At 34.8% G+C, this 24,158-nt stretch overlaps 1 protein-coding gene across 7 annotated transcripts in view; it reads left to right on the top strand.

Moving 5' to 3' along the window:
* XPO4 (exportin 4) overlaps window positions 1-24,158 on the top strand; it is a 212,280-nt gene that overhangs the window by 153,681 nt on the left and 34,441 nt on the right. For all 7 annotated transcript variants that reach the window (XM_069080301.1, XM_069080300.1, XM_069080302.1 and 4 more), the window contains 6 exons: window positions 3,105-3,217; window positions 7,334-7,491; window positions 7,735-7,909; window positions 20,078-20,254; window positions 22,470-22,612; window positions 23,076-23,221. In XM_069080301.1, coding sequence (XP_068936402.1) covers window positions 3,105-3,217; window positions 7,334-7,491; window positions 7,735-7,909; window positions 20,078-20,254; window positions 22,470-22,612; window positions 23,076-23,221 — 912 coding nt within the window. The remainder of the gene's footprint in view (window positions 1-3,104; window positions 3,218-7,333; window positions 7,492-7,734; window positions 7,910-20,077; window positions 20,255-22,469; window positions 22,613-23,075; window positions 23,222-24,158) is intronic.

The following is a 24,158-nucleotide window of genomic DNA, read 5'->3' as shown; positions in this document are numbered from 1 at the left end:
CTATACTCCAACTCTTTTTTTTGTATATTTTGAACTGTGTCCCATACTTACAATCTCAGCATGTCCATAAACAAGTGATTATGCCCACTCTCACCTCCAACTCCCACCACTACCAGATTTTCCTTTCGCTATTGAAGATGATGTCATACTTGACTTCTCACTCATTCTCTTTCTACATATCCATAAATTGCCAAATCTTGTGGTTTCTCTCTTCATGACATATTTCTCTTTCTATCTATATAGCTATTTCTCTTTACTCACATAGCCACTTCCTGAGATCCAACCCTCATTATCTCATGCCTACACTATTGTAGTAGCCTGCTAGTTGGTCTGTCCCTCAAGTCCTTTCCTATTCCAGTTCATTTTCTATTCAGTTGTAAAAGTGACTCTTTTTTTAGTGTAGTTCTGATTATGTCACCCTCATGCTCAGAGATTTCCAGTGGCTGCTTCTCACTTCTAGGATCAAATTTAAATTCCTAGTGGCATTTAAGACCCTAACCTGACCTTTTCAGTTTTCTTTTCTTTTTTTTTTTTAACCTTTTGGAGGGGGAAGACAGGGCAGTTGGGGTTAAGTGACTTGCCCAAGGGCACACAGCTAATACGTGTTAAGTGTCTGAGACCAGATTTTAACTCAGGCCCTCCTAACTCCAGGGCCTGTGCTGTACTCACTGCGCCACCTAGCCGCCCCCCTTTTCAGTTTTCTTACACTTCATCCATTCCATGCACACTACAATCCAGTTATACTGGCCTACTTGTGTTCTTTGAACATAGCACTCTATCGCCTATATCTCTGCCTTTCATTGACTCTTTCAGGGAAGCCTGAAATGGTTTGCCCCCTTACCTCTGTTTTCCTTCAAGACTCAATTCAGAGCCTACTTACTTCAAAAGGGCTTTGCCAGTTTGCCCCGCTAGTAATGGCTCTTTCCATTTTGCTTTCAGATTACCTTCTAGCTGCTCTCTCTATTCTTGTATTTTCCTAGTTAATTTTATACATGTTGTGTCTGCTCCATTGAAATGTATATTCTTTGAGGGCAAGAACTGTGTTTACCTTTCATTGTATCCCCAGTGCTTCAAACTGTGCCTGGCACACCATAAATACTTAACAAATGACCGTCCATAATCCTGTTCTAACTAGAATGAAAGGAAAATAGCAATAATAAGTGGCATGAACACAACAGAAGTAATTTGCTTTCAAAATATTCTGTATTTTTTTCAGTTGCAAAGCTCTTATTGGCTTCAGGAATCATTCTTATTATTTTATGAGAGGAAAAGCTGAAAAACATAAGTAAAAAGATTGATTTTACTTGCATCTTGCATTTAATCCAGTTAAGCTTCTATTTTTATAATAAATGTTACCATATTTTTAATGCTGCAAGTGAGGTACAGAAGGTAGCCTTAGAGTAAAACAAATTTATAGGACAGGAAGTGAAAAGTTAATCACTTACTTCAGTGGATGTGTGATCTTAGCCATGTGGAAGCTTCCTGCAGCAGGGCAGCTCTTCTCCCTGCTGTCCCATAAATCCACAATAGAAGAACTAGAGGCCTTCTGCAGGTATCACTGCAAAACTCAACCTTCTTCTTTTTGAGTGACCCACCTATAATTTTCATTCCATCTTTCACAGCTACTAGAATGGGTTAGATTGTATTTGCTTGCTTAATTGCAGTACTTTTAATGACCTAGAATTTTTTCTCCTTAAAACAAAAAAAGAGCATTATTATCATTTTCTTAATACTGTTATTCTTATGGTGATATATTCTACAGGATTTAATTATATATAGTTAGTGCTGTAGATCAGGAATGGTTAGGTTGTTTTATTTTTATTTTAAAAATTAGTCTTCTGGCTTTGCCTCCTATCTCCCCTTTCCTTCAATTTTTGGTTATTTCAGAGCACTTCCACTAGAGGGCAGGTAAGGAAGAAGTAATATTCAAATCTGATTCACTAGTTCCTGTTGATGATAGTTAATTATACTAATCTTGGTGAAATATTGGAATTTTTTTTGTGTGAAAAACAAGAGGTGTTCTTTCAACCCTCAAAGTATTTCTCCCCTTGTTGGAACGGATTCATGAGCAAGATCTCTGGAAACAGCAAAATAAACAACCATGCTTTTAAAAACTCCTAGCATTTCAAATACTTTTCTACTTTTATAGTTATAAGTCATAATTTGAAATGTTAGTATATTCTCTGAAATGCCATCTTATTTCTTTTACAAGTAATTATTTGGGTAACTGAATGATCAGAGAGTTGCCTTAGTTGAAATTTTATAGTTGAACATATCCAGGTCACATATCCAGATACTGGCCATCTAGTCAAACTCCTCCTATATTGTGCTTCTTCCTTAAAGTAGTTTAGTTATAAAAATGTTATTAGAAAATTTCTCTTCAGAAATACCCATGAATATTCTGTAGTCAGTTTATGTTTACCAGAAATTTGTTATATAATAAACTACACATAACAATGCCATTGAATAATATTGAATACCATGAATTATGTTTTCAAGCTTCTTTGCAATGATGTGATGGATGTTTTAGTAGAATATTTTTTATTTTACCCATTGTTGATTAATTTAGAATTAAAATGTATGAAATGGATTTCCAATGATGAGCTGTACATTTGGTTTATTCTTTCTTGGCATTTGCACTGTTATTTATATATTTCATTTGATCAAATGCTTCTTACGGCTAGATTAGCAGAGATACACATTTCATGTATGATAAACTTGTCACAAAGATTCTTAAAAATGGCCAGGAAAAGTTCGTAGAAAATTACTTCCCTTCTTGTATAAATTTTGACACCTATTAATTGCAATTGGTGTTCCGCCTTTTGTTCCTTGCACATTAGGCATCCTATTTATCAAAAGTGAATTTATCCCTTTGGTATGTCACATAATTATGATCAAACTGTTATCTTACATGCCTATAGCATTCTTTTTTCCAGCACTTAATACCTTTTATTCCTTGGCCTCATGCATGAATTATGCAGTGTATGTGAAGAGGCTTAAACTGTTTCCATTACATTCTTTCTGAATGGATCCTGTTGTATCCAGGATATACATATTTTTTAAACAAAGTAAGAATGTTATTGTTGACCTTGACACCAGATAACTGGGAAGACATTATATAGCTATGTTTGAATCCTCACAAAATGTAATGCTAAAGCCAACAGAGTTCTGGCGTGAGACCCTCTTGGACAGCAGAGTTATGGATCTTTTCTTTACAGTAAGTCTAATTTTTCATCTTTGATAATAAGGATTACAGAGAAGTTCCACTGAAAAATTAAATTGCTTTTGGATTTTTCTTGAATTTATGAGGTAGGAGATATTTTAATACATTTGAACTTTTTTTTTCCTTAAAAAAACTTTTTCACATAGTGACTTTCAATTAGGGGAAATTACATGTAAATGTTCTTAATAATTTATGCCATTGATATGTAATTATTACATGAAATTTAATATTTTTTACAGTGTGCATTAGCACAGTTTATATGTTTTATAAATGTTTTGAGTTTTAAACTAATATTTTTGAGTAATTTATCTTAAATACTTCTATTTTAAATAGGCCTGTGTATTGCAGTCTGCAAATACCAAGTAAATACTGCATTCCAATATTTGCTGTCCTCACACAAGTATAATAGTCAAAAATAGAAAACATTTGTATTTTTTCAGCTAATTTGCAATTGTAGTATAAATTGGATAATTACTGGTAAAATGGACAGTTAAAGACCAAGATTTTCCCTTATTTATAGTTTTCCCGTTTTTATATATTCCTTTTCTGTTTAATGTTCCCTGTTTGGTACGATGGAACCATTGGGATTTTTAAAAAAAGCATTGTAGTTTTATCTAGTTCATATTCAGCAGCTGTTGAAATGAATTCTTTATGTATAAGTAAGTGTAAACATAGACGATTTTGTCACTGAGATTGAATATAAATCAGTTTGCATTTTCATTTGCAATTCATAAAAATAATATGCTGAAAACATTGTCAAGATTAATGGGCTAAATGTAAATAAATCATGAATACAGTTAGTCTGCCTCAACTGAAATAAATTACTTTGAAATGTATTCAAGTTTATATTTTTATAAAAATTTATTTCACTTGATTGAAAGTAGATACTGCTCCAGCAGTTTTTGAAAAGGTGAAAAACTTGCTGGCAGAACTCGAAACAGCTATACCAAATCTGAACAGCTGTCTAGACAAACTAAACAGCTGCTGCTGTCAGCTGTGAACTGCCTCATGCAAATAACTTTTGGGTTTGGAGGTTAACTCTTTCTTGCATAGCCACATTGACAAATCTTTAATATTTCTAGCTAGTTATTAATTCTACTTTAAGGTGTATTTTAAATGGTTTATCTGATGAATTATGACCTAATTTAGTACTCATTTAGACATAAGAATTATTTTCTTAGATACACACACACATGCACACAGACATAAGTTATTCTAAGGGGGACTAATGCTTTTAGCTCTGTTGAATATTTCCGAATACAGTTTTGTTATATTTTAACTTGAACACAAAAATAGTCATGCAATTCTTCAATTGTGTGTCATATTCAGCTCAGAAATCTTTTCCAATATCATGCAGTCCTTCCTTCTCTCCCCCCACCCTTCCTTTGCCCTTTATAATGAAAGTGTAATATGGGAAAGAGCCCTGAATTTGGAGGCTGGAGGACTTCAGCTCAAATCCCACCTCGGGCACTTCATGACTGTGACTGGGCACGAGTCCTATGAGCTCCTTGAGTCTCCATTTCCTTATCTATGAAATAGAAATAACAGTAACTGCTTCACAAGATTTTAGTGAGGCTCTGGTGATATCCACACATGCATATATACAGACATATAACATGTATATATATGCACATATACATACACACATATTGTATGTATGTATGTATCTTTGTGTAAATGTACGTGTAATACTTAATGAATTTAAAGCCCTGCACAAATATCTGTTATGCACTTATTTGGAGACTGGGCTAACTTTATCATCATGTAATAGGTTTATAACTCAGCAATACCAATATCACTTACGTTTAAATTACAATTGCTAGGGCAGCTAGGTGGTGCATTGAATAGAGCACCGGCCTTGGAGTCAGGAGGATCTGAGTTCAAATATGGCCTCAGACAATTAACACACCCAAAAACTAGCCATGTGACCTTGGACAAGTCACTTAACCCCAATTGCCCTTCCTCCCCCCCAAAAAAATTACAACTGCTGTTACAGTAGAATGTAGCCTCCCTTCACAGACCCTAAATTTTCTTAACTAGCCACCTTTACTAGAAGTGGTATTGGAAAGCAAGAATGGGAGAGTTAAGGAATATATTCAGTGGGAGTATAAAGTGAGGATGGGAGAAACCAAGAACTGTATTGATTGTATCCAAGTTCTAGAACTTGGAATATGTTTTCCCATAGAAACAATGTTATAAATGAGATTGGGTTCCTAGGCTAGCCCATAGACATTTATCTATCCTCTTTATAGGTCTAGCTGATTTAGCAACTAAAAATGCATGTTGAATTCCAAACAATCAATTTCAGAACAGATCTTCGTGATACAACTTATTTGTTAATTGGGAACTGCCTACATATCTTACTTTTTGTGTAGTAATGGATGATGGGTTACTTTATAAGATATCATTATATGCCATAGAATGTATTTGAAAAATGTTTCTATTTCTTGAGCAAAATTATTTTTAATGTGCAAGAGTGGAGAAAATAATTGTTAAAAACTAAAAACTTAACAAATATATTTGGGTTTTTGAAGTATATATATACATATATATATATATATATATATTTAATAACTATAAGCTGAAAGAAGTTCAGAGATGAAGATGGAGTCAGTCATCAAATATTTGTTGAGCAACCAAAATGTGCCCAGCACTGTGCTAGGTTATCCTAAGAAATATAAAAGTAAGTATAAAATACAATATGTGCCTTGAGGAATTTAGAGTGTAGTTGGGGAAATTGAATTAAATAGATTGAACATACAGAAGAGTCAGGTGATAAATGATGACACAGACAGTAAGAACAGTGTAGAGAAGGAAAGGACTAATCTAATCTCTAGTAAACTCTCCACATTTTTAATTTCAGTTTTGTTTTTAGTTTTTTTTTTTTTTTTGCTTTATGGAAGGCAAATGGGGTTAAGTGGCTTGCCCAAGGTCAGATAGCTAGTTTTTGTGTTAAGTGTCTGAGGCTGAATTTGAACTCAACACCTCCTGACTCCAGGGCCGGTGCTCTATTCACTGCACCACCTAACCACCCCAATTTTTTTTTGCCTTTTTTTTTTTGGAGGGCAATTGGGTTTAAGTGACTTGCCCAAGGTCACATGGCTAATTTTTGTGTTAAGTGTCTGAGGCTGGATCCGATCCCAGGTCCTCCTGACTCCAGGGTCAGTGCTCTATTCGCTGCGCCACCTAGCTACCCCCAATTTTTTTTGCTTTTTTTTTTTTCACATTTTTTGTAAGACTGAAAAGTAACCATTTTTATTGGCAATAAAAGTGAATTGTGGTCAGTTTCTAACTCATTCTCAAAAAGTTAGGTGCTTTTGTGGTAACTACATTAAGCAACCTATGCTAAAAATACTTTATTTTACAACACTGTATCATGTGATAGAGATGAAATATTTCTTTAAAATTTACCTGAAAGTTAAAACACTACTAGTTTATCTAGTATACATATGGTCTTTTAGAGCACTGTGTATAGTTGTTTTGAAACTGTTGCATGACTGAAATAAAACCTGGACAGACTTTTGAAATGGATTTACAGTAATAAATGTTCCTTTAAAATGGCAATGTAGTGTAGAGCAAAGGTGAATTTAAAAGGAAGAAAAAAATTATGGTTGTAAAATTTTGAACAAATAGATGAATTTCTAGGGATTGTAATGCATTTGCTTTTCATATCTTCACTGTTTACTTCTCCTAAAGGAGCATCCATATACTCTTGATTGAACTTGATGACTAACTTTAGCAAGACTGTAGCCTAGGCATAGTTAGCATAATACAGATGACTGTCGTTATTGCTGTTTTTAGAAGGAGCAGTATGTCTGACTGGCTGGCATCTGTTTCTCTCTTTAAGACGTAACATGCTGTAGACAGTTAAATTTTCAAAATGTAGGTAGCACCCAGTGGATAGTTAGTTTTGGGATGTTTAAAATTATGGCTTATGAAGTTAGTGCATTGGAAGATAAAATAATATTAAAGTATACTTTGATTTAGGAATTAAGTACTTCGTTTAAAAATAAACAGCTAGTGTGAGCTCTTTCTTGTTTGGAGAGGTAGACATGTAATTTGATGAAGAGAATTTATTTTTATGAATTGGCAGTGACTCTTTTCTTACAGGTACATCGTAAAATCAGAGAAGATTCAGATATGGCACAAGATTCACTCCAGTGCCTAGCCCAGTTAGCCTCTCTTCATGGACCCATCTTTCCTGATGAAGGTTCACAAGTGGATTACCTGGCACATTTCATTGAGGGATTACTGAATACCATCAACGGGTATGTATACTTAACTTGCCTCTTTAAACATAATGGTGATTTTAAGTCCTTTTTCATTTTTATTTTTGCAGTGTAGCAAAGGAATAAGTTAACAGGTGACTTTTTTTCCTCTTGATATTTTAAAGTATATCTGCATTGAAGGCTAGCATGAAATAATTGCACTAATCTTTGAAAATGAATAGATGGTATGTGTGAGGGAACCTTTCTTTCCTGCTCAGTAATAAATGTGTCTTTGGTCTGTAGAATTGAAATAGAAGACTCTGAAGCGGTGGGGATCTCCAGCATTATCAGCAATCTGATAACTGTGTTCCCTCGAAATGTTTTAACTGCCATTCCAAATGAACTCTTCTCTTCCTTTGTTAACTGCCTCACACATCTCACTTGTTCTTTTGGGCGAAGTGCTGCGTTGGAAGAAGTGGTGAGTAAACTACTCTAAAGTAGGAGTTGCTTCTTTGATTTTTCGCTTGGAAATCTGTTTACTCTGATGTTATCACTCATAAGTCTTTTGGAATGCATATTCTTTTATATGTTGGGACCATGAGAAATAATTCATTTACAAATTGACTTCTGAGATTCTGGTTTGAAGGTACATCAATAGATGGAAAATTTAGGGCTTTAGAGCTTCAATTTTGAAATAATTTAGTATTTGATTAAATTTAATAAAATACTTGCACTTAAATGTTAGAAAATTCCCCTCTAAAATATTAATAGCCTATTGTTACATAATAGAGCTTTTAACTATTACTTCAGAGTTCAGGTATGACTTCTTTATAAAAGTTAAAAAGGTGCTGGTTTGATAGTTTATCTTTTTTTTTTTTTTTTAGAAATCAAAAGTTAAGAATTTAAAAAAAATAATCCAGCTATAATTGGGTTCCCTACTATTGTTAACATCCTTTTCTGACTTGGGTACTGATCTCTTTAACAAGTGTGGTCTGATGGCAACTATTAAGTTCAAATGGTATACACATAAATACATTAAATGTTAAGGATGTTCTTAGAAGCACTTAAATACTTTTCCTCATTTTGATGTAAACTAAGCAAATTTAATAGTGATATAAGTAATTGATATTTTTCTCAAATTATTTTCTCATAATTTCTTATTGCTTAAAAATTAGCTTTCACCTTATAGCTTAGTGACCATTAAAGCCTTTTGTAAAAGCAGAAGAAGAAATATGTTGTAGTTATGTTAAATATCTACTGGTACACTTTTTTTAGCTTGCTTTTTAAAAAGATGAATTACATTAATGAAACTTTCTATTTTCTTTAACTGTTTTAATCATTAATGGTTTAATGTATAGATCTGGGCATCTGTTATATTTAGTTCAGGGGCATTTAATGAACAAGTTTCTGTGCAAGGAATACTTTCAAGTTAATACTTTATAATCTTTTAAAAATTTTGTGAAGCCTTATCAAAATTCTAATAGATATGGTATTCAAAGTATGATTCTGAGAGAAAAGGTAAAGGAATTGGTAATTATGGGATGGAATGAAGGGTGGTAGTATCATTGCTTTTTTAAAAAATTGTTTGTAGTATTGGATATCTGAGGCAGAAACATTATTTGTTCTAAGTGTACGTGAAGTGTGGTCTAAATATTCAAAGTCTGAACCCATATACTGTCCAAACTCTGTTAATGAATCATAGATTAATGAGATTTTTAGCATAATTAACATATTCCTTTCTTGATTTTTGTTTCCTATTCTGAAATGGTTAAAGGGAACAGCATTTAAAGATAAACTAGGAGCTTATCTGCTTTTTATTTTCTGGATTTGAATTTTTTAAAATAATGTCCTTAAATTTTTTTCAGTTTAAAGAAATTGGGGTTCTTAATTATAGAATGTCTAACAATTTTTGGATCTAATTATCAAATTTGCCTGAACTGCAGAAAATGGAAAAATTAGTGTATTATCTGGGAAGATCTTATCTTACTATATGAAGTAAAAAAGCTAAAAATTTGTGGAATGATGGTCCCTGTACTTTGGACTCTGCCTTTTTTTTTTCATGTGTTGACAGAGTGAAAAGAAGTTCAGAGAACTGTGATGGTTTTTCAATATGAATATCTTTTAGAGCTAGCCTAATCTATTTAAGGCCTTTGGCCCATAGCAGTATACTAATTGTTTGACTCAAAATCAAATAATCTAATCTTATTGCCAGAGAACAAAATTATTTGATTGAAGAGTATATCAGACTAGAAAGGAAGAGAAATACTGAGAGAACTACAAGTATTACTTAGTAAGCCCACTGAATCTAGAATTTACTAAAACATAAGTTACAAAACAGTGAAAGAATTTGGTGTCAAGCATCCTTTATTTTATTTTAATAGAATTTCAAGGACCTCATGGACCCATTTTTGAGCCTGTCTCTAACACAGAGAAAGGAAGTCTAAATAATATTCATCCATTTCATATGATAGAATCCATGTAAAGCACAGATTTTTCAAGGGTAGAGGGAGGAATGTGGTTAGAAAATATATTTACCCTATTTTAACAAATTTGAAGAAAGGCTTTATAGACTGATAAATCCGGGCCTGCTGTCCATTTTAGGAACAGGAATGGGCCTAGATGTTAAAAGTTAATTTGAAATTGTATAGGTTTATGAAAGAAAATGAGGAAGAAATCTTGAGTTGTGTGAAAACAAGATTAAGTACATACCTCATAGTGTTGTCATGAGGATCAAAGCAAATAATCTTATTCAGCAGACATTCATTAAGCATCTACTGTGTGCAATGTATTATGTACTCAATGTGCTGTGCTAAGAATATAAGGGTAAAAAAATAGTCCCTGTATCTAGCAGTTTGGGATACAAATTATAGGTGATTTGTTGGGGTAAGTCACTGAGAATTGAGGGTAAGGGAGTTAGATCATATGGAGGAAGGGGCACTTGATATGGATTGTGAAAGGCCTAAATGAAAAGAGAATGTATCCCAGGTCCAGGCATGGAATATGATTTGTAAGAATGCTCACAGGTGAGAGGTGGAACAGTTCAGTTTGACTAGAACATAGAAATTAGAAAACAGTTCCCAGAAAGCAAACTGAAGCCAGATTGTGGAAATCCTTAAATGCCAGGTGGTGGTGGGGTTTCTTTTTTATACTAGAAAGAAACAGCTACTACTGAAGGCTTTAGAATAAAGGGGTGACATGGCCAGTTCCATGCCCAAGGAAGATAATATGGAAAGCACTTTGTAAGCCTTAAAGAAACATATACCTCTCAGCTATGACTTTTATCTCTAAAATGGGAATAATAAAAATGCACTACTCACCATATGATGTTCTTATGAGGACTAAATCAGATAACATATGTATAATTGTGTAAATGGTAGCTAATGTATTTCAAGGAGAGGAACCAAATCTTTTGTGTCCCCTGGCAGGTGGCTGTTACTTTATTGGATACAGAGTAAGTGCTTTATAAATACTTGTATTATCTTGAAAAATAGAATTATGTACAGAAACTGTCTTTTGACTATAATATTTAAATCAATCAAGCATTTCAGAACCTCTGCTAATGGGCCAGGTATAATACTAGGCACTAGGAATATAGATTCAAATAATTAAATAGCCCCTACTTCGTACTCTCTCCCATATATTCTAAAGGAGAAACAGTTAATGGATGTGTAAGCAAATGTTGGATAAATATAAGGATGATAAATACAGTATAGTTTGTAGGGAAGGCACTTGCATTTGTGGGGGTCAAGAAAGGCTCTTATAGCTTAGATTTGTAGTGGGACTAAGTCCTTGGCTTAAAAAAGAGTTATTCAGGTTGTTCTTACGACAGCTACTGTTTTCTAATTTTATTGATAATTTTACTTATGCAATATTTCCCTTTGTAGTCCTCTCCAACTTCTCTTCTATAGCCATTCTTTAATAGCAAAGAATTTTTCAAGAAAAAAGTAAAAGCAGCAAAGTATAAACCAAGGCTTTGAAAAAGTTTTTACAAGGGAAGTCTTTCACACCCATAGTCCCCACAAGTGCCTTCTCATAGCTTTTCTTTGGGCCTGCTTGGTTACTATTATTTCACAACACCCAGTTTTAGTTATTTTGTTCTTGTTCTTGACCATTTAAGTTGTTCTAGGCATTGTGTATACTGTTTTCCTGGTTCTGCTTATGTCATTTTGCTTTATTTCTTCCTGTACTTCTCCACCTTTATCACATTCAGCCTGCAGTAATGCTCAGGCAATCAATAAGGATTTATTAAGCACCTACTTTATGCCAGGCAATACTATGATAAACACTGGGGATATCAAGTTAAAAGATTGTCACTGCCCTTAAGAAATTTACAGTCTAATGAAGATTTCATGTAAACAAATATATACAAAGCAAGCTATATGCATGATAAGAAGAAATAATTAAGAGGGAAAACACTAAAATATAGAGGGGTTTAGGGAAGGCTTCCTGAAGAAGGTAGGTTTTTAGCTGGCCTTTAAAGGATGCTAGGGAGGTCAGTAATCAGAGCAGAGAAGGGAGGATGTTCCAGGTGTGGGAGACAGCCAAAAAGAATGCCTGGAGCTTAGAGATAGAGTGTCTTCTTTGTGGAACAGCTAGTGGGCCAGTTTCACTGGATCAAAGAGTAATTGTCAGGGAGTAGGAATATTGGAAAAGAAGGGGAGAGGGTTAAGTTATGAAAGGCTTTGAATTCTAAGCAGAGCATTTTGTATTTGATCGTGGAAGAAGTGGGAAACCAGTGGAGTTTGTTAAGCAGAGAGGTAACATGATTAGATCTGTGTTTTAGGAAACTCATTTTAGTGGTTGAATGGAGAATTATTTGGCGTGGGGAGAGACTTGAGACACACAGTGTCAGAGGCTGCAGAGAAGTCCGAGGCAAGGAGAATGATGTTTGAGAAAAAGCAATTGGATTTGGCAACTAAGATATCATTACTAATGTTAGAGAGAACAGTTTAGGTGAAATGATAAGTTCAGAAGCAGGATTCTAAGAGGTTCAGAAGAGACTAAGAGAAAAAAATAGATGCATCTATTGTAGATGGCCTTTTTGAGGAATTTAGACACAAAGGACAAAAGACAAATAAGACAATAGCAGGGATAGATGGATCAAGTGAGAATTTTTTTTTCTTTTTTTTAGGGAGGGAAAAGGCAGGGGAATTGGGGTTAAGTGACCCACCCAAGGTCACATGGCTAGTAAGTGTTAAGTGTCTGAGGCTGGATTTGAACTCAGGTTCTCCTGACTCCAGGGACAGTGCTCTATTCACTGCTCCATCTAAGCCATTCCATAAGGAGTCTTTTTTAAAAAATTTTATTTTTTTAAGTGCAGATTTTTTTCAGGAAGACATGAGCATGTTTGTAGGAAATGAGCCAGTAGAGAAGAGAGGATGAGATTGAAAGTAAGTGAAAGAGGGAACAGGTAACTTGTTTAGTCATTCTCCATTCAATGGACATTTTAAAGTAATCTTGAGATATTATACATGTTTTACTATATTTACTTTTTATATTGCTAGATTGATGTTTTTACCAGATGTAGCTAAGTGGAGACTGTGGCTACCTTTTTTGCATTCATTGGTCAGTGGAAAAATTCAGTTTTACATTATAAGTAGGAGAGATGATACAGGAACTATAGGGAATATGCACATTTTTTTTGGGTTTAAACAATGAAGTATTTCATGCAGTATAAGAGTTTTTTCTTTAAATGTTCATTGGAGAAATGGAGTAGAAGTTTTTGTCTCGAGATCGCCACTAGGCAGAGACACATAGTTATGCAAAAGTAACAAGATTATCAGTCATAGAATCACAGAGCTGAAATTTTTTTTTAAAGATTATTTAATTCAGGAGCACCCAGGCTTTTTTATATTAGTTCCTGTGGTCAGAAATTCACAAGTATATGCTTCAAAAATGTTAGAATATACAATAATGGTCTATTTAAGAATGTTTAGTCTTATAGAAAGAATCAAGTTCATGGTGTTATTATTATGCTTAAAGTGTAATTTTGATAACCCTTGTATACTTGCACTGTGCAGTATTATGTAATTTGCATTTCACTTAGTTGTGACAGTCATAAACTGCTGCTGAAAACAAGATTTAGACATTTGATAAAGCCATTTTTCTGGCACATGTAGATATGAGACTTAGGCTTTACAAAATTCCTGCTTTTAAGAGAGATTATATTGGATTTGGGACAGTCTGTTTTCAGGTATTTTTTATGTCCTTGTAATGTTAGAGTTAGAATTATAATTTCAGCTTCCCTGAAGTCCAGAGCACTAAACTTGAGTGAGACAAGAGAAAGGCTCAGAACCCTTTTTTGACTTTGTATGGTAGGTGAATCCCTGAGATGCCAAACCACTTGCTAGAGTTTCCAGAGATCAAACCACTTCTTCCAATCCTTTCTACCTAAATGTGAATATTTAATTCTGCCATGGGAAAGTATTACTCTGGCTTTAGGAAACTGTACTTAAGCCTTCAACAGAGCCAGTTTCTCTTAGAGCTACAGAGACTGTTCAGTCTAGCCAGCAGACTCTCTCCTATTGATTATCTTCACTTCAACTTTATTAAACTCCCTAGTTTCCGTCAATGTAAAAGGAGCTGGAGAAGGAAATGGCAAAACATTCCAGTATCTTTGCCAAGAATATCCCAAATGGGGTCACGAAGAGTTGGACATGCCTTAAATGTCTGAACCACAACTAAATTTTCCTTCAAAGCTTAGCTCAAATGTACCCTATCTTCCCCACCCCCCAGCTGCTTTTGCTTCTTCCCCCTAAATAACCTTGGATTTATTTTTTATATACTTAATTTGTATATTTTTCCTTCCCAATCAGTCAGTAAACATTTATTAACCGCCTGTTATGTGCCAGACACTGTGCTAAGTGCTGGGGATACAAAAAGAGACAAAGAGGATCCCTGCCCTTAAAAAAGCTTTGTTTAAAATATACACATTTTGAGGTCAAGGGCTGTTCCATTTATCTTTGTATCTTCATCAGCTGGCAAATAGTAAACTCTTACTAAATGTTGACTTTGTTCTAATGGTTCACCAAATCCATCACAATAGCCACATCACAGGCTTCATCTGTAACTGTAGAGTCAACTCAGTTAAGCCACATTCGTGAAGGTATACTATGAAATGGGCCCAGGGCGAACTGAATCATAAGTGAAATACAGAGTTAGGTCTGGCCTATAAAGTGTACACTTTGAAAATGATGATTTCTGAGGTTCTACTTGGTAATGCCAAAAGCACAAATGCCCTGGCCACTAACTTCTTGCCTTGTTCACTTGTTCTTCACTTTGGCACCAATTTTGCAGTGTGCTGCCTCTAGAAAAAATTATATGTATCAGTTTTGATTACTACATATTTTGAAATTTTCAAAAGTAATAAAATTATCCTAGATCAAAAGTAGATTAGGTAACTTCTTTTGACAATTTCAGTTCAAATTTTATTTGTTTTATGGGTAAACAAATATTGTCAAAGAAAGCCTTTTTTAAAAGTCCTCTATCTCCAGAGTATTTCTAATAAGCTACAGTGCTTCTAATCAGTTTGGGGTGTAGGATATAGTCAGCTGAATATTAAAGTGACTAATATTTAGGTACTTCAGAATTTAGCTTAGTACAGGGTTTAATTGATTAATTATTAAAGTCATCACTGAAAGTTTTTATCATACTTGTTAAAATGCTTTATAAAAGCATTTTTTAGCATTTAAAGCACTATATAACTGTCAGCTCTTATGATATGTTTGTTCCGAGGAAATTAATTATAGAAAGAATGGAATATTATTGGTTTGTTATAGTAACTATCGAACAGATATCAGATTTGCAATATGTTTCTTACGTTAATTTTTTTTATCCTGTGAAATACTCATTGCATGAGAGTTGCCACAATTTACTTTACATAATTTCATATACGTGAAAACAAATGATCTATAAACAAATTAAAATGCAAATTATTTATACACCAAATATTTCATGAAAACAGTCATTAAAAATAACTGGAAAACTACTTGTTTACTTGTTTAAAACTTTGCTCAAGGGAAATGGTCAAAAAATTTTTAAGAAATTATTTGTCAGCGTTAAAACTTAGGTGCCAATATAGTTTGTTAAATTCCACCCACTCCTGGTTCCCAAATAGAGTAAAACAGGACTCAGATCTTACAGGTTTTAAGTCCCCCACCCCATACTCACTCTGGCTGTATTCCTGATGCTATTCAGTATAGGGTCACAGAGCATTTAGCTTGAGCCTTCCTCCTCAGCCCTCTGCCCTTCCTAATAGGCTGACTTCTGGTAATTGGCTAGGAATGGTATGCTACCAGAGTTGCCATTGATCAGGGTCAGGTACTTGTGAAAGAGAATATACATATCTCATCTTCATACCTTTGCACGGGTTGTACCCCATACTGGGAGTGCACTTCCTTCTCACTTTCACAGTTCCTCTCTTTCTTCAAGACAAAGGCTCATATAGCAAGCAGTGAGTTTTTTCCGTGAGGAACAGCAAGAAGGCCGTGAAAGAGACAGACAGATAAGACAGTCTCCTAAGTGTTAGAAATGCAAGTATAAGCAAGCAAGACAGTTCCTACCTTAATGAAACTTACTTTCCACTGTAGAAAGACATATGTAAAGGGGAGCTAGAAAGGCAGAGTGGGAGGTGAAGAAGGGAAATACTGTGGACAAAACTAGGAAATAGCTAGACTCTAAAGTGAGGAAATAAGTATAATATATAATGTATCTAGAAAGTCATAATGGAGTCAGTTTCCGAAGGGTTTTAAATGTACATATGTTAAACAAGGAAATCTGATTTTAGAACTAATAGGAAGTCACTGAAGTGTACTTAGAGGAGAGATGTAGCCAGACCTGCACTTTAGGAAAATTACTTTGGTATTTATATGAAGAAGGAACTGGAGTAGGGGGAGATTTGAGTTAGGAAGATCAGCTAGAAGGCAACAGTCTAGGTTATCAGTGCCTAAACAGTGGAGAGAAGGGGACGGATATACAAAAAATGTTGTGGAGGTAGAAATGGCAAGAATTGTCCATTACTGTCACGTGTGGGATAAGAGAGTGAGGAAACAAGAGATGGTGCTGTTAACAATGGATGTAGAGAAGTATTTATATAGGGAGATATATAGAAGCACCATCTGCATGAAGCCTTTCTTGATTCCTCCCCACTGTTAGCATCCTCCCTCCTAAACTGTTATTAAGATGCACACAGACGTGCACTTACCTTCAGGGCAGGTAGGTGGTGCAGTGTATGCTGGGCCTGGAGTGAGGAAAACTCAACTCTAGCCTCAGATACTTAGTAACTTCATGACCCTGAACAAGTCACTTAACTTTTGCTTGCCTCAGTTTCCTCATCTATAAAACAGGAATCATTATAGCACCTACATCACAGGGTTGTTTGTGAGGATCGACTGAGATAATGTCTATACGGCATTCTAAGCATAATGCCTGGCATATAGTAGGTCCTTAATAAATGTTTATTATGCCTTTTCCCTTCTCTGTAAGGAGCCTTTAGAAGTCCTCCAGTTCAATCCCCTTATTATATAGATGAGAAACCTGAGGCTCACCGAAGTGGAATTACTTAAGAACATTCTAGAGAAAACTGGACAAAATGATCGCTAAGATTCCTTCTGCCACTAAATCTATGGTCCTGTTTTTATTATCTTTTATTGGAAAAAAAAATTAGTGCTTGCTATAGGCTGATTTATCATCATTAAAGTAGTGCTTAGCCAGAATTTGTTGCATTTGTGGAACATAATGCAAGGTACCAGCATGATAGAGTGTAGATCAAAGCTCCAGCCTTTTCTTTGCCTCATACTAGCTATGTGACTGTTACCTAGTCATTTAACCTCTTGTTGTCCACTAAGCTTTTAAAGACTAAAGTTATTGAGAAGTTGCCAATCAGCAATATTTGATATTCCAACCTGAAGGAGTTTGTACCCCACAAGTTCCTCTCATTAGTGAAATCTAAGATCTATAGGGGGGAAACAAAAGGTGCCCCATCTCCATAACAACTGCTGATGGTGATATCCCAGATTGTGTTAATCTGATCCTTGGAATTTGGGGATCTTGTTTTGGAGCAGAAGCCCTGGTGGTTCATAAAATCATAGAATTTTAGAACTAAAAAGGACCTTTGAAATCAAAAAGTCCAAATTCATCCTTCTACAGATGAGAAAACAGATACCTAGAGAGTCTTAAGTTATTTGCCACAACATCACACAACACAAGGTTACAGTAAAGAAGGATTGGGTGGGGGGGGGTGGAATTCTTCAACCAGATTATTAACTAGTTTGGGTTCCATGAAGTAATAACTGATCCATTCTGTTTTATATCTTGAAACTTTCCTTTAGTGTATGATTATATACTGTCATGAATGTTTTTGGCAGGTGGGGAGGAGTCTTAGAACCAGTTCATAATATGAGATCCCCACTCAGGGACAGAATTGCTATTGTGTTTTCTTACTTTATTACTTGTAGGTTCTTAATTTTTTTTTTTACTGGTGTGGATATTTCTTCCCTACTGCAGAATTAAATCTCTCTTAGGTTTTCAAGAGTTGCTATAGCTACAAAAAAAAAAGAATCATTACATGGCCAGCTTCTTTGAATTAACTAATTTGATCTTCAGAAGACAACCCCCTAGCTTGTCCTATACTCAGTCTTCCTAATAGACATGTGTGTGTTTGTGTGTGTGTGTGTATATGTATGTATATATATATAACATAAATTTAAAATAATGCTCATTTCCACATTTGGCCTGGAATGAGATGTTTTATAACACATCCATCTTGAACATTGTTTAGTGCCATTGTTCTTAATTATTTTATTTTTTTCTGTAGCTTTAGAATGAGCTGAGGCAATCTCTTTGCAAAATATTCTCCATTTTCTGGTTCTTTGGGCCAGTAGCCAAAGAATACTTTGATCTACACCATTCTGCCCTCCTCCCTCCCAATCCCTACAGATTTGTCTGACCCACTTTTCACTGGTGTTCTTTGGTGTTAAGATAGTTGGGTCATTAATTGTGGGTAGAAGTATGCAAGAGAAAAATGAAGAAATGTTAAACAGAATAGATGGGAAATTCTATGCAAATATATGATAATTATGAGTAAATGACATAAAATTCAGTGGTGGCTTTCCCCATCTCATACTTTGATGACAGGAGTCTCCTGGGGTAAATTATGTTTAGGCTCTTCAGGAGACATAGAGCAGGTCTTAGCTTGTAAAGTATTTCTGTATAACTTTTCTTGGAAAGTTCTTTGTAAACAAGTAATGAAATGCATATACATGTAAAGTGTTTTTGCATATCAAAGGCTTCCCACTGGTTTACTCACTTCGTTAATTAAATCCTTAAATTTAAGGACAGTAGACTTTTTCTGGGTATTAAATTGCTAGTTTTAAAGTATATCCTTATTTAGATAATTATAGTAACATTTTTTAGCTTATAGTAAGTTAGGAATGTTTTTATGGACAAAGTGCTATAGAGGTACGTATAATAATTATTGGCATAGGATTAAGATTTTGAAAAAAGATCCAAACATATAATATGTATTTATATACACACTCAGTATAATATAAATCTAAATTTTAAAGACAGTGCTTCAGACATATTTGAGAGAATAACTATTGAAATCACTTTTAAAAATTTTTATTGAAGCATTGAGGAACATACTTGATAAAGACATTTAAAGATTATTTTTCCACCACATAGAATTTGTCCTCCTCCATTCCCAAATGAAATCTCTTTTTGACTCAGTGGATTAAACTGGTTTTACTTTCAGGTTCAGAGAGCTAAGCATTTTGTCTGTTTTCAACATCAGCTTATGTATCTTGCTGAGATTTCTGTGCCAACATTAATTCTTTTTTTGAAGTCTGGATCACAGGCATGGGAAATAATTTCCCAGTTTTTTCTAAAAGCCTTTTAAAGTATCAGATGTCTTTATTCAGATGGTCTTTTTTACTACTACAAAGAGTTGTATTGCTATAACCATTCATGTTTCTGTACTATTAGAGTTCCTAATACAGGGTGTCTCAAAAGTCTAGTATTAGAGGCAGCCAGGTAGCACAGTGAGTAAGAGCACCAGCCCCAGAGTTGGGATGATCTGGGATCGAATCTGGGCTCAGACATTTAGCACCCACCCAGAAACACCTGGCCTTGTAACCTTGAGCAAGTTATTTAACCCCAATTGCTTAGAGGCAGCCAGGTGGTGCAGTGAGTAAGAGCACCAGTCCCAGAGTCGAGATGACCTGGGATCTGTTCCGGCCTCAGATGCTTAGCACCACACCCAGAAATAACTGCCCTTGTAACCTTGAGCAAGTTACTTAACCCTGATTGCTTTAAAAAAAAAAAGAAGTCTAGTATTAAGACTAGGGACAGCATGAATTCTTCATATTCCTAAAAATACCCACCTCATTTCTTGCTTTTTTTCTAAGAGTCTTTTAAGATTAATTGACAACTAAGTTAAAAGATTTGGGGGATTTTAAGAACTTAAAAAAATTTGGTTTGCATAATATGAAAATTAGCCCATTGATCTAAGTTATCAAGTTAGAAATCTTAATTTAGTCAGATGACCTGTTCAACTTTTTTATGGTTGGCTATGACTGCATTCCATTTTGATAATCCTAGTTTTACTTCTTTGCTTGTGCATTTTATGAATATATGTTTTTCCTTACAGCTTGATAAAGATGATATGGTATACATGGAAGCATATGATAAACTGCTGGAGTCCTGGCTGACTTTGGTGCAAGATGACAAACATTTCCATAAAGGCTTCTTTACCCAGCATGCAGTTCAGGTCTTTAATTCCTACATTCAGTGCCACCTAGCTGCTCCAGATGGTACAAGGAATTTGGTATGTTTTTTATTTGAACCCTTTACATCCCATTCAAATTACAGACATTTATATAAAAGATGCATTATCCCACTTGAGCAGGTACTGCAAATATCATCATTATCCATTTTTAGATAAGGAAACTAATGTTTGGAGGTGTTCAGTGACTTGCCAATGATTATACAGCTAGAAAGTCCTTGAGGTGGGTGTTGATTCTGCCAACACTCCACGCATTATACCACCCTGTTTCTTGGATAACTGAAACCCTGACTATTGTTTCAACTAGAAGAATAAATACACCCCCCCCATCCCCACCCCAAGATTTCAGAAGATTTAGATGGTTTAACTAAATGCTTTAGATCAATACTGCTTTAATTACTTAAACTTTTGCTTTTATCAGGCATGGTCATCCTCTTTGACCAGACTCAGAAGGTGCTTACAACCAAGGCAGTCTTGGTTTGGATGTGAGAATAAGGAAGGGAAAAACCAGTGTAGAGGAAAAGATTGCAGTTTCTTCCCTCATCATAGAGAGGAGAAAAGCATATGTAAACGATAGTATTCTTGAAGTCTATTTGTAAGAAGATTGTTTGGAACTTGGAATACAGTGTCTCAAAGAAACAATTAACATTATTTTTTGAGAACAGGAATTAGCATGCTTTATTTATTTGTAACCCCAGGGTTTATCATAGTCCTTTACACATAGTAAGTTCTTTTTAAACTTTTAGTAAATTTGTTTTTTTAACATTTATTAAAAATGTTGAGTTCCAAATTCTCTCCTACCTAATATGATAGGCAAGCAATATGATGTCCGTTATATGTGTGAAATAATGCAAAACATATTTCTATATTATCCATATCGCAAAAAAGCAAGAAAAATAAAGTGGGAAAATTATACTTCAATTTGCACTCAGAATTCATTAGTTCTCTCTCTGAAGTTGGATAGCAATTTTCAACATGAGTCCATCCATATTGTCTTGGATCAAATAATTAACATTGTTAAGGGGTAATTAGTTTTTCCAGACTAGTTCAAATTCCACTTCTTCTATAATGTTGTAAAACTATAGAGCTGATCTTACTAGTTTGTATTCTGGGGTCCTCAAAGTTGGGGACAGGGGTGGAAGAGCAAAGCTTTACAGTAATTGAGCCTGGGTAAAGTTTTGAAATTGGTATTTGTATTCCTCTGCCTCCTTTTTGTAAGCTTTTCCTCCTCTTAGTGTCCTAAGACTTCAAATAAAGTGCTTTGAAGTGCCTTTTGCCCTTTCTCCCCTTAGCTCCTTTCTTCTTCCAATCAAAATTTCTATTCTCTCACTGTAAATGATCTCATCTATGATTTTGAAGGAAAGCAATTAGTTAAATTTATTCAGGAACATTAAGGAACTTTCAGGCATTTATATCTGATTGTGAAATGGTGTTTACATGTTTTAAAAATTATTTTTATTACTCCAAATTGTTCCTGAATTGCTAGAATTTTAGGCAGCATATTAATTAAATAAGATAAAGTAAAAGTTTCCCCAAGGGTCAGGGATGGCCTAGATTAGAACTAAAAGGTTATCTCAAGCTATTTAAAATTCAATGATTCCACATTTCTAAGGTATTTGCAAGCCTGGTTTCTGAATCTGCTTTTAGAGTCACACTCTCTCCTTTTTATTGCTGCTTAAATTCATACACTTCTTAAGTCCCTCCCCCCTTCTTTTTTTAAAGCTTTAAATTTTGTTTGTTTTGGGGGTAAGGTTGGAGGGATGAGAGTGGGAGGAAGGAGGGCATACAGCTTCACCATATCCAGAGGCAATAGGGATGGACAGCACCTGTTGGTATGTGGTTTTCTTCCCTACTACTTTTCTCACTTTTCTTCTCTAACTAGTAACCAGTAACCCACAGGAATATCTACATCCATCATTATATCCCTTCTAATTCTCTCTTCTTTCAGTGATGGGGGTTAGATTCTGGGTGGTTTGGTATATTGTGTATAGAGACACAAATGAGCAGAATGGCAGCCTACTGCCAGCTTCCTTCTCTTCCTACATTCTTCACCATAATAAGATTAGAGTTACTCCAGCAACAAAGTTAAGAGCAACTAAATTAAGAAAGCAAACCCATGTATCCTGAGCAATCCCTTTAATGGATTTGGAATATTGGAAATTATATAATATAATAAGTATGTGTTTTATTATGTAATGTCCCTATCAGTTAATGGTACAGTTCTTCAAACTTTGTTTCTTTAAATTTTCTGTAATAGACTGCCAATGGTGTAGCCTCACGTGAAGAAGAAGAAATAAGTGAGCTTCAGGAAGATGACCGAGACCAGTTTTCTGACCAACTAGCCAGTGTAGGAATGCTAGGAAGAATTGCTGCAGAACACTGTATACCTCTTCTTACAAGGTACAAACAGTCCAAAGAAACCCCATGGAGAAAATATTCTGTGTTCAAAATGCCCTGGAGAGTACTTAAAGTGTTTAAAGACTTTTAAACACCCCTGCCCCGTATTCCAGCTCACTGGAACAAATGGACAGAAACATATTCATGATTGCATACCTTGGCACATACATTTGGAGCACAGGCACTACAGGATAGATGGCAGAAAGAGTGTGGAAAACATGGTACGAGAATGGTTTGACCCATATAAATAAACACTTGGAATATTCTATTTTCAGATATCCATTGTGAACTATGAGTCTTTGTAAAAATATTAGTTGATGCTGTGTTACATGTAATAAAGCAAAATTATTATGATATGGTTAATTTATTTTATATATATTTACATAGCATAATCAGTTCAGTTTATAGAGATTATATTGTTATAAATCCAATAACTGAATTTTCTGATGTTATTCGTTATTTTCAGTTTATTAGAAGATAGAGTGACAAGGCTCCATGGTCAGTTACAGAGACATCAGCAGCAGCTACTTGCCTCACCTGGGTCAGGTGCCATTGACAACAAAGTGCTTGATGATCTATATGAAGATATTCACTGGCTTATTTTAGTTACAGGTAGGGTGAGGGTTCTTTTAAAAATTGCCAACTGCTTAGTTTCAGACCTGATAGCAGCTTTAAAAAGTTACTAAATTAAAATGCATTAGTATGCATAGAGTATTGTGTGTTATAATAGAAACAGCACTTACAGATGAGACCTGAGTTTGAATTTCAGCTCTGTCAAATACTAGCTATTTGACTTGGATAAAGTGTTTAACCTATGTAAACCTCAGTTTCCTCATCTGTAAAATTGAGATAATAATTTCACTGTTTCCTCACAGGGTTATTTTGAGAAAGAAGTCTATAAATGATAACTATTTTAGTTCTATTTGCTTTTTCATAACATACTATCTCTATAAATAAACAGCCTCTTAGTGCTTTGTTTAGGTTCTAAAATTTTTCTCTTTTCTAAATGACATGAAATAATTATTTTTAAAAAGAAATACTGAGAAATATCATGGCAAAATGTTGCCTGTATTTGTCAGTAGTAAAAAAGGTTTGCAAAGCAATATACCTACTTTGTCTCATTTGATAGCAGCTAAGTGATGGAATTACTACAGGTATTATTGTTCCCATTTTATAGGTGAGGAAACTGTTCAGAGTCAGTGTGAAATAATGGAGTGTTGGACCTGAAGTAGAGAAGCCCTGGGTTCAAATCCTGTCTCTAATACTTGTTAGCACTGTCAGATCAAACCAACAAACACTAAGTACCTATCCTGTGCCAGGCATTCTGCTAAGCACTAAGGATACAAAGTAAAGCAGAAATAGAGCCTGCTTTCAGTCAGCTTATCGTCTTCTTAGGGTGGGAGAGGGACAGAGGAAGGTCGGGCACAACATGCTCTATGACCATTGGCAAGTATTTAATTTGTCCAGAGCTGAGGCAACTTTATGAGAATTACCAAAAGTTATAGATGCATTGTAATTTACATTGGTGGATATGGCATATTAGTGATGC

Source organism: Petaurus breviceps, unplaced genomic scaffold (genome assembly GCF_028583685.1).
Source record: "Petaurus breviceps papuanus isolate PSGF00001 unplaced genomic scaffold, PetGlider_PUasm1.0 91133, whole genome shotgun sequence".
In the NCBI taxonomy this organism is placed as follows: Eukaryota; Metazoa; Chordata; class Mammalia; order Diprotodontia; family Petauridae; genus Petaurus; species Petaurus breviceps.
This window is presented reverse-complemented; position numbering and strand designations above follow the sequence as displayed.